Raw genomic sequence first — 11,255 nt, 5'->3', positions numbered from 1 at the left:
GTACAGAGGAATTTCTCCTTAAGACAGAGTTTTCCTTTTCCAAGGATCTGCATTGTTCCTGGGCTAGAATAAGAGATGCGCTTAGTTTCTCTTTCTCAACACGAAGTTTGTTAAGTTATGATGAATGCGTCTCGATCAAACGTTTTTCTCTAATTGAGTCTTCCTTAATAATATCCTCAAGAACACTAATCTTTTCACGTTGTAGAGTAGTTTCTTGGAGGAGATTTTCAATGTTCTTAGAGAAGGACTCAATAATGTGTTTTTTTTTCGATCAAGAGACTTTTTAAATTCATTAATAAGCTGATCATGATCCTGAAAATCAATAATCACAGCAGAGTTTTTTTGAAATTCTGGTGAGCTCCATTTCATCTTTTGCCATAGTGCCCAATGTCTCATCGGAGAGAGAGATGTCTACACATGGGACAACATTCCAACCTCGGGATTCAGAAGAATCTGCTAAGGAGTAATCCTTTGAGGCATTCCCCAAGACTTTTGGCATAGTTAAAAGCTTTAAAAGACATCTTAGTATGCGTGTATGTCAGAGATTCTGTCCACAGACTCAGATTGCCACAAACACAAACTTGTAAGGTCTTTAAACGTGTTTCCTGCTCTGATACCAATTGAAAAAGCGGGGGTCTAACAACCACACCCAATATTTCGCTTAGCAATATGTATGGACAAACTCCAATATACTTTATAGAGAATCAACTAGACAGTCAGACTCAATCTAGATAAAAAGTATATCAAAGAGTTTATATCTCAATATCTCGATTTGATATATACTCAAGCAAATAGAAATCTGCGAGTCTTTATAAAATACTAGAGAGATAACTTGGATGGTACCAAAGACCAATATCCAAGTGTCAATCAATTTAAATCAACAACCAAAAGGTCGGATATTCTAATTGATTGAACAACGCACAACCTGTGACATTTCAATTATATAACAAAATATAATGCGGAATAGAAATAACACAGACACCAGAATTTTGTTAACGAGGAACCCGCAAATGCAGAAAAACCCCCGGGACCTAGTCCAGAGTGAAGACACATTGTATTAAGCCGCTACAGACACTAGCCTACTTCAACTAACTTCGGTCTGAACTGTAGTTGAACCCCAACCAATCTCACACTGATCCAAGGTACAGTTATGCTCCTACGTCTCTGATCCCAGCAGGATACTACGTACTTGATTCCCTTAGCTGATCTCACCCACAACTAAGAGTTGCTACGACCCAAAGTCGAAGACTTTATTAAACAAATTTGTATCACACAAAAAAGTCTACGGTAATAGATAAATCCGTCACCCACTAATATACCTATGAGTTTTGTTCCGTCTTTTGATAAAAATCAAGGTGAACAGGAACCAATTGATAATCCATACTTATATTCCCGAAGAACAGCCTAGTATTATCAATCACCTCACAATAATCTTAATCGACACAACGAAAGAATATATTGTGGAATCACATATGATGAGACGAAGATGTTTGTGATTACTTTTTATCTTTCCCTATCGCAGATATAATCTCAAGCCAATTTTTTCAATTGAACTCGTACGATAGAAAATGGCAAGATCAGATCACACAACTACGAGAAAGTAGTATTGGTCTGGCTTCACAATCCCAATGAATTCTTTTAGTCATTAACCTGGTTTAGAAGAAGAAACCAAAGGTTAAAGGAGAATCGACTCTAGCTTAGCACAACTAGTATCACACAGAATGTGTGGGGATTAGGTTTCCCAGTTGCTAGAGTTCTCCCTTATATAGTCTTTCAAATCAGGGTTTGCAATCAATGTTAGCTTGGTAACAAAATATTCAATATTCACCGTTAGATGAGAACCTGATTAGATTCAAGCTAATATTTATCAACCGTTAGATCGAAAACATAGCTTGTTATACACAAATGAAATGTACGTTTCTAGGATCGTGTAACCGTACCTAAACTTGTACAATAGGTAACCAAATGGTTAGCCATATGATCACTTTCATATCAAACATATTCTTCTTCACCATAACTAGTTCAAATGACTCAAATGAACTAGTTAGAGAGTTGTTCAATTGCAAGGAAATCTTATGTACTACACAAGACACAATTGAAGCAAAAACGATGTGATTCACTCGAATTGGTTCATGAACTATATAACCACGGTTTGCAATTGCATTCCTTAGTGTATATAAGAATAAGTTCACAGTCATCGTTTTTAGATATAACCTACTCAAGTTCGCGGACTGGTTCGTGGACTTAAGTTCCCGGATGGAGTTCACAACCTCAAGCAGAAATTCTGGGGTCGAGAACTTCCGCCAGTTCGCGGACTTAGCTCACGCACTACTCCAGTTCTCTTGATCAACAAATTTCGCAAACTTCGGTTCAAGGAATAAATACTTATACATATATGTGTTTCCACAACAATGATTATATCCTCCAATGGTTATATAATCTAAACTCTCATTTCAATCATTTGGAACATTCTTAGAGGACTTTATTATATAGTTGTTATTCACAAACTATTTTTCGTCAAAGTAAGCAATTTCCAAAGTGATTGAAACCTGTCATGACTTTCGTCACTAAGCAAAGATGAACTTGGCTAAAGCGAAAGCTTTACCAACACATATTTCGAGAAATAGATAGGAGAGATAAACTTGGGTCGAAATACCAAATGTGTATAATCTAAGTCTATATAGCAAAACGAGTTTTGTCTCAAGAAATGAGATAAATAGACTTTTGAGTGATAGATAAGTTCAAGTCTCCACATACCTTTTAGTCGATGAAGATCCACCGGTTCCTTGAGTAGTCCTTCGTCTTGTATGATGATTGCCATGGAGTTCTTGAGCTTAACTACACTTTTCTATCCTAGTCTGAGACCTTAGTTATAGACTAGAAATCAAGACTTATAGTTTTGATCACTAACATTGACAAACATGCATGCGAGTTCGACCGAGCAGTGCTCTAACATTAGGGATTCACCAAAGAGAGTGAATGGCCTATATAGTCCATGTGATGGGCTGTTTTATGTAATCTTCCTTAATGCAATGAAATCGGTTTGTTGCGTTATACCTTTTTGTTCATTGGTTTGCTTATCTTGTTGAGCTGTTTAAATTCATTGACGCATGACAAACCTCTTATGCTTATGGGGGCATAAAGAGTTAAAAAGAAAAGAAGAACGACTTCCATTGCGTAAATCCTCAAGAGTGAACGCAGATACATATATTTTTTATTTATTTTTAATAGTCAACGTCCTTCAACAAGGCTAATGATTCCCCTCGACAACAGGCATAAGCCATATTGGAGGCACAAATCAGTACATAGAAGACTTGCTCTTTGTTGCCCATTGAGCAAGCTTATGAGCAACAGAGTTACAGATTCTAGGTTGAAACGTAAAAACACAAGCAACTAAACTAAAAGAAAAAAACTGAATGTCTTTAAAGATAGCATCCATTCTAGAATCTCCATCAAACACTAGCAGAAAATTGGTCGATGAGATCCTTGACAACACTTACAATGATGATGTGAGAAAGTTTTTTCTCCATAGCTTTTTTCAGAACTTCCCAAATAGCTCTAGCTTCAACTTCTTCAGTAGAATTTACTTTAAAAACTATGGAGGCACAAAAGGAAGCTTTGCTTGAAAAATCTCTCATCACATAACCTACACCATTATCCCCAGAAATATCATCAAAGACACCATCAATATTACATTTTATCCAAACAATGGGAGGGGGCATCCATTTGTCACAAAAACCAATAGACAGAAGAAGAGATGAGCAGTCTAGGTTTTGCTAGTCAAAAGCATGGCTCTAGCTCTATTCAAAACAACGTTATGAGATTCCTTAATGTTTTGGAAAACCAGATTATTTCTATTACTCCATAGAGACCAAAGAATGGTAACAAACAGACACTGAGCTTCCTCAGGGAGTTTAGAGACATGATTAACAAGCCAGAACATCATCCAATCAAGAAAAAAATTATAAAAGTGTGAGTGTTAACACACAGAGAAGAGAGGAACCAGACACGACTAGCAAAGGGACAGAGAACTAAAACATGCATAACATGCCCATTAGGGTCATGACATCTAGTACAATCAACAACATGCATAGGCGTTATAGTATTTAAAACAGTCCTAGTAGGTATGGCATTTCTTATAGCTTCCAAGTAAAAATTTGAATCCTACAAGGAACTCTAATTTTCCAAATGCGCTTCAAAAGGTTACTACAAGGGGAAGACCTGAGTCCTCGAAGTCCCAAGTAGGAAAATTTAGAAGAAAATTTGTCATTCTTTGAAAGATCCCAGGCCCTCCTGTCAGGAGTGCATAACTGGCTTCAGGGAATAGAAATGTTTTTCTCCACAGAAGCACCATCATAACGGGTATTGAGCCTACTAACATCTCAGGATCCAGTAATAGGATCAATAAAATAAGAGACTTTAATGTTAGGGTCCGGGGAAACAAGAGGGTTTGGTGTCACACATCCCAGAGTTGGGATCCATTTGTCACACCAGGGGTCGATGGACTGACCATCTTCCACAATCCAAGAAATAATAGGTTTAATCATCCCCTTAATAGCATGCAAACACTTCCAAGTACAAGAACAATTACTAGAACATTTAGCATGTAAGACATCAAGCCTGGGAAATATCTAGTTTTAAGAATAGTAGCTACGAGACAATTATTGATCCTCCGGACATTTTTGGCTAGCATAGTCAAATTGTTTAATTGAGCTTTCCCGAAACCTAACCCATCTTCAGATTTGGGAGCACAGAGGATATCCCAACCCAAAAAATGAAGACAAATACATACTTTAATGCAAGTGTGAAAGGCTACGTGTAGTTGAACTTTGAAGTTGATTCACTGAACCACGAAGTATTGCAGATTTGTCCCACGAAAAATTTTAGGCCACAAAATGGGCATATAATATAACACTTGGCAATGTTTTGGGCAATGTTTTGGCTAATCCCCCGTAGGCTGTAGCTCATAATCTCCCTTGCAACACGGCATGTTGCTTTTTTTTTTAGATTCCCATGTACTAGTGTCCGGAACCCATTAAACATTACATTCTCTAGACTAATCCTTTGACTATATATATGTCAAGTTTAAGTTTGAAATGCCATTGGATGTTACCTCTCTTGACCAGACGCATGGACTACGATTAGGACCATGTCAAGTTGGACTGTTGAAGTGGTGGGCTTTGAAATGCAGTAGAGATTAGTACTCTCTCAACATTTTCCTTCCTCCGTAAAAAAAAAAAAAAAAAAAAAAAAAAGGAAAAATCGGAAATGTGTACTGTTTTGAATGGCAAAGTACACCGAGCGTCCGAGCCTATGAAATGCCTGGTCCCAAAACTATTATTAAAAAGGTGCCATGATCTATTAGCCATTTGATATTTATTTCAAATTTCAATTTAAAAGTAATAATGAAAATAAAGTTCACTTGTGGCTCATCAAAATAACCTGAAGAAAAACAATAACAAATACATCAGAAGGATGCTTCAAAAAATAAACAATCAGGAGGAACTCTAAATAGCACGGTTTAAATAAAGACAAACACAACTCTCCGGCGAGATGTGAATAGCAACTAGTAACTTACTTCAGATAAAAGTGGCTTCGCATGCTCTTCCCACTCGTTGGCCCACCTAGCAGAAGACCCTCGTTCCGAAACACCGTTCCTCAATGACTTCATAGCATCACATCCATCAGGGAAGCCCTTAAAAAGCATCTGTGGAAAGTTTAGCAACATGCAAAGAATGTGAGTATTGCTTTGATTTTCTATGAACACTTGATAAGCTCAATTTCTAATACTGCACAGACCACATAGTATCGATTAATGATAACTATGGCTGCAGGAAAACGTACAAAAGAAAAAGAAGACCTACTACAGGTTGCATATTCGCTGAGAACTAGAGAATAAAGACTAGGAGCTACTAAACTTACCAAGAGTTCATCAGCAAGCTCAGAAGATGATGAAAACAGAAGACCATTTTCCCCAACCTTTACAAGCTCTTCGATGCTTTGAAACAATCAAGTCAACAGAAATAACATCACAAAGTGAGTAAAATGGCCCCACATTTAAACTAATAAGATAGTGATCCATAACTGGCTGCATCTCATACAATGCTACCTAGAACTCAGAAAGATATAAGAAAGCTTACCATGAAAAGGAAACAGCACATACAGGAAGTCCACATCCAAACATATCCACAACCTGAACCCAGAAATTGTCAATGACATGAGCTATATAGTAAGTACATTACTATTGAGAGATGCAATGAATTAAAGTTTTCAGGATTTCTAGGTCTGATTCTATTTCAGATTCTTCAAGGACCTCAAAGTACTACCTTCATTGGAAGGTCCAACCCAGATGAAGAAGTATGCAGGCAAACACCTAAATCTGCTGATCCTATAAAACAAAGAATATTTAGATATTAGCAGGTAGCACATGTCGCCTAAGTGCACCGAGTCCAGAAATAATAACCAATAATGGCAAGTAGAAGGTTTACCAAGAAGTAATGGATAATCCTCAGCAGCTAGCCACATTGTACGAAAAGCAACACGTTTTAACCGCAACCTTTTTATTTGCTCCTCATATTTTTCTCTTTCAGGTCCCTTACCTATAAAGTCACAAGACTAACAACAGATAAGGCCACTGGCCAAAAGGTAAACCCCCACAGGGTTCAATCGACATCATGAAGGGAGAAAAAGAAAAGAAACAAGAGAGAGAGAGAGAGAGGATATTACCAGTAATAATGAACAACAACTTCGGATACATGCTACTTTTTCCAATGCGAGAGCCCTCAAAAACCATATGTTCCTCATTTGAATCATCCTCATTCATGATTGCAGCAACACGCCTATCATACATTAAAGCGGCTTCCAGAAGCATGCCAAAATCTTCATCTACGGTCCTGAAAAGAAGCATTAGTTCCTGTAATACTCAAGGGAACTCCTCTCAGTTTGGAAACCAAAATTTAGTAACCGTCATGTTACCAAGAACACAAAGACCCCTATAACATAGCTTACCAGCTTGTACTGCTAACAACAAGGACTGGCCTGTCTGGCTTCAAGACAATGTCGCTACCAATCTGATGGGTAAAGAGATTTTCATTTACAGCATTGCTATCCATTTCCACATGTCCTGCGAGAGCCGAGTGTGGTCCATAAGTGTATCTCAAGTGAAAATTAAACTTATGAAAACATTCTGATCAGACATTACCAGCACTAACAAAATCACGAAAACCATGAGGATGAGTTATATCTTTATTTAACCTGCAAAATAACTACAAAAAAAACCGCCATCATATTCATAGTTTCGCAGAAATCACATTACCAATAAGAAGACAGTAATAAACACTTGGTTAACCTTATGCTTTTCTTCAAGTGAGGCAGGATGAAAAAACTCCGGGGGCTGATCATACAACACCGTTGCTCTAATCATATCAAAACACAAAGAAACAAATTATTCATTATACAAAAAAATCTTGTATCACTTTGTAAATGTAACACATGGGAGAGAGATCCTTTTAGCTGAATAACTTACTTGATCTCCCAGTTCTGAGCCAGTTCATGTTGCATTGCTTTAGTAACACATAAAGAACCGTCAGCCATCTTACCATAGTGTTTTTCAATCCTGAAAAATGCTGAAAAGCTCATACACTGAATGCAAGACCAAGAAAGTAAATTACATTAAGGCTGTAATTACCAGCGATATATTTTCACAAAAGGACTACTTCTTCCCATAGACAACGCCAGCAGAGTATATCCAAAATTATGCCAATCGACAATAATTGCTGAATGCCTCAGCCAACTAGCCCATTTAACAGCTACTAAAGTTGGAACTGAAGGTGGGTTCTGTAAAAGCCCAACAAGCATAAGATCAGTTACACAATTTGGAATAAGCAGGTGACTAGATACATTAGCTGACATGTGATCCTCGGAATATGTATACCACCTGCACTATGAAAACATCAGGTGCCGGAATTTTGTAGCAGAGAAACCAAAGAAGCGTGATAAACTGAGTCAATGCCTTGCACAAGAGAATCACTGGACGAAGTATCTTAGGCAAACCCTGGGGGACTGGAAGCTGTGTCTATGAGAGAAACAAATGAATGAATGAAAAAGATCAGCTCAGACTGGAATAGAAAAATTTAGACTGGAAGAATAAAGATCAGCTTAGATCAATACCATAGTATGAACATGAATAGATCGATCCTCAAGAATAGCAGAATGCGGATCTGAACCTGCCGAAATGAGTTTACATATAAGACGAATACCTAATTCAACAAATGGAATGGGACAGCCGAAGTATGATTTGACATGTTATAGTGGAGCTTCACCCCAATAATAAAGGAACTGAAAATAGTTAAAGAAACTAATGCAGTAGGAAAGAGAGGGAATGTACCAAACAAATGCCTCACTGAATGACTTAGACGATTAACGGAAAACGATGTAAAACTACAGGGTATGTAGTAAGTGGAGACTTAAAGTTGCATACGGATATAATTGTGAACAAGACTAAATTCCTTATTCTTTACTTCTAAGATTAGAGAAACTGTAGAAATCGGGAGAAATCATTTCCAGTTCAGACTTACATCTGCATATGCCTAAAGTTTCATGTATACAAGTCAATAAGAAAAACCTGAAAGATAATGAATCTAGACAGAGCAGTTGAACTTGAATATGAATATTAAGTTCAAAATTGATTTAGACAATGCAGTCAAAAGTAACTATGATATATTCTTGGAATCTTGACAACAGTATCAGCGGCCAGTGCAATAAGTCACAAACTCAGTTAAAAATTAAACCATTTAACCAAGGAAGTGAGGAAGAAGTTCAATTGATTCATCTAATCAACAGTAACAGAAAGACACATAACTCTCAAAAGCAGTCGCGCGACAAAATATGCATAGTTATGAAAAGAGAACGAAATCTTAGAAAGAAGTAAGTGACAGGCAATATTTTTAGGCAACTTTCCTTTGAACAAGTACCTCCATATGCAACAATGTCCACTTCTAGAGAAGCCTGCAAGCTCATACATGCAATCAAAATCACTTCGGCTCAACAAACAACAGAAAAAGAAGAGAAAAAAAAGGAAAAACGGTGAAAGAATTGAAACAACCAACATCAGAAAAACTGTACAGAAACTGAAACTAGCAAAACCACAAATTTTTGTAAAGAAATTGAGGCCTATCGCCTACGGAACTGACTTCCAAGTCAGAATGTATGAGAGCTTTGACTTGATCAGGTCAGAAATATTCCAGCCGGATAATTTTACCATTCAACAAGTAGGCATCTACAATTTGCTTTTATATACATAAAACCTAAATAAAACTAAGCTCTTTAGACTCAAATCATACAACAGGCGTCAATATATATAAAATCTCTAGATCTTGAACCCCCTAGATGATTTCATATTTAACACTATTTGGGTCAACGGCTGGTTGAAATCGAAGAGCTAGATTTATCAACTAAAACATTAGTTGAACTTGATTGAAAGCAAAGCAATGTTTTCACCAAAATGTAGATTGTGAAAAATAATTGTTCATTCTAATCACTCCTCAGTTGTATGCCAGCAGAAACTAGCAAGGCTTACCATGCTATATCCCCACTCTCTAAATTTCTTTCTCATACAGGTGTTCTTAAATATTTCTTGGGATATAATCATATAACTAAACTTCCCAAGAAAACCAACTCTGGCGATATGCAATATAGAGGTATTGTTATGGTACAGCCAAACATCAGAAACCAAACCAAGTTCAGCCCAGATAGCTCTGCTACAGCAAGCGAAATTGCTTAACGGTTTCTGCAAGCATTTCTTAGGTCAAAAGCTTGGCTTCACTTTTTCGAGGTTGAGAATAGTTTTAAAGAAACTGTTAAGAATTGCAGATATTCTTTCTGCCATACAACCAGAGATTCGTAGAGTGGGACCACAGCCTTTTTATGAGGATTTTAGGACGCTGATACTGCTAAATGATGACTTGTAGATAAAAACCATGAAAAATATAGATTTCTCTTCCTAAGAATTGATATGCTAGTAAGCTCTAACCAAGTACCAAGCAGGATTTGAATCCCCACTAGACATTAGGTGTTTTTTGAAAACCCCCACCAAAATTAAGCAACCACCTAGCTGCAAGCATTAGCATTTGTTTACTTAGAAGTGAGACCATGTGAGCAATTGGTGTTAATACATCAGTATGGCACACATACCAAAGCATAGCTAATTCACAGAGTTCATACACCACCTACTTTATATGGTTCAAACTCCATGCGTTTTTTTAATTTCTGTCTACTATATATATATATTACCATTGCCGCACCTAAATTTCTAGGTATGCCACTTTAGCATGCTCACTATAGATGCTCTAAGGTTGCGATTACTTTACTTAGTTGATCATTTCAAAACAAAAAATGATAATCGGAAAAAACTGAACAGGAAGAACCTCTCATGAATTAACTTGTCTCAGGGTTGTGTAATGTGTACCATACTATTTACCTGTTCCTAGCATTAGGTATGAACAACCTTGATGGTAACGGGAACTAATTGTGATATCTGGTTCTTGCAATGAGTGTTTTGAGGTCTGTTTATATTAAATCAACATAACCTAATAGACTTGTTATACCAATCGAGAAATGAAATTTTAAAAGAAAATTTACCTGACGGGCAAGTGAGAGTGCATGATACTGCATTCGAGGACTACGACCAAGATCACCAAGAACCACAATAGCTGCTCTACCTCTTTTCCCCATTTTCTCTACTTTTTGCCCTAATTTGTAAACCATCATTAATGTCGAATAACAAACATACAATCTCAATTTTCAGAACAGAAATAGTAGAGAAGCAATTACCTGATATTACGAGGGCGACAATAGTTAGGGCTTGAATAAGTTTGGAATTTTTGGTTCGGTAAACGATGGATTAACAAGAGTTTCTTGATCTATAGCCTATAGGAGCCAAGGATGTTGGTGGTGATACTGGCATGGCCGCGCGGGACCTGAAGGCTATAGCCCTAGGTTAGCCCTTTGGCCCGTCATTATTTTCTTTTGTTGTCATTATTTTCTTCTGTTGCTCCTTAATCTTGAGTCTTACCCTGAGCACCTAGTTGATCTTGCCCAGAGCAATGAAGTAGTCCCATATTTCTCTTGAATAAGGGTAATCCAGCGATAAGTGGTGTACGGTTTCTTCCATATGATTGTAAAGACGACAACTCTTCACGGTCACATCTTTTTCTGATAAGATTGGCTATTATAGGATTTGCATGGAACATAAGATA

General features: G+C 37.2%; 1 protein-coding gene across 2 annotated transcripts; it reads right to left on the bottom strand.

Moving 5' to 3' along the window:
- Positions 1-5,282: 5,282 nt before the first annotated feature.
- LOC113356223 (UDP-glycosyltransferase TURAN-like) lies at positions 5,283-10,987 on the bottom strand. 2 transcript variants are annotated; one of them, XM_026599291.1, is made up of 17 exons: positions 10,831-10,987; positions 10,639-10,748; positions 8,973-9,006; positions 8,170-8,225; positions 7,937-8,074; positions 7,688-7,836; positions 7,526-7,615; positions 7,349-7,415; positions 7,202-7,265; positions 7,009-7,123; positions 6,727-6,893; positions 6,489-6,599; positions 6,327-6,388; positions 6,141-6,193; positions 5,923-5,998; positions 5,579-5,707; positions 5,283-5,442 (listed from the first exon to the last, which is right to left on the bottom strand). In XM_026599291.1, the coding sequence occupies exons 2-17, from the start codon at positions 10,729-10,731 to the stop codon at positions 5,419-5,421; spliced, it is 1,428 nt and encodes a 475-aa protein (XP_026455076.1). In that variant the 5' UTR covers positions 10,732-10,748; positions 10,831-10,987; the 3' UTR covers positions 5,283-5,418. The 2 variants fall into 2 exon arrangements, with proteins under 2 accessions (XP_026455076.1, XP_026455077.1); XM_026599292.1 differs by lacking the exons at positions 8,973-9,006; positions 10,831-10,987.
- Positions 10,988-11,255: the final 268 nt, after the last annotated feature.

Source organism: Papaver somniferum, chromosome 3, assembly GCF_003573695.1.
Source record: "Papaver somniferum cultivar HN1 chromosome 3, ASM357369v1, whole genome shotgun sequence".
In the NCBI taxonomy this organism is placed as follows: Eukaryota; Viridiplantae; Streptophyta; class Magnoliopsida; order Ranunculales; family Papaveraceae; genus Papaver; species Papaver somniferum.
Note: the sequence above shows the minus strand (reverse complement) of the source record. Positions and strands in the feature narration are given on the sequence as shown.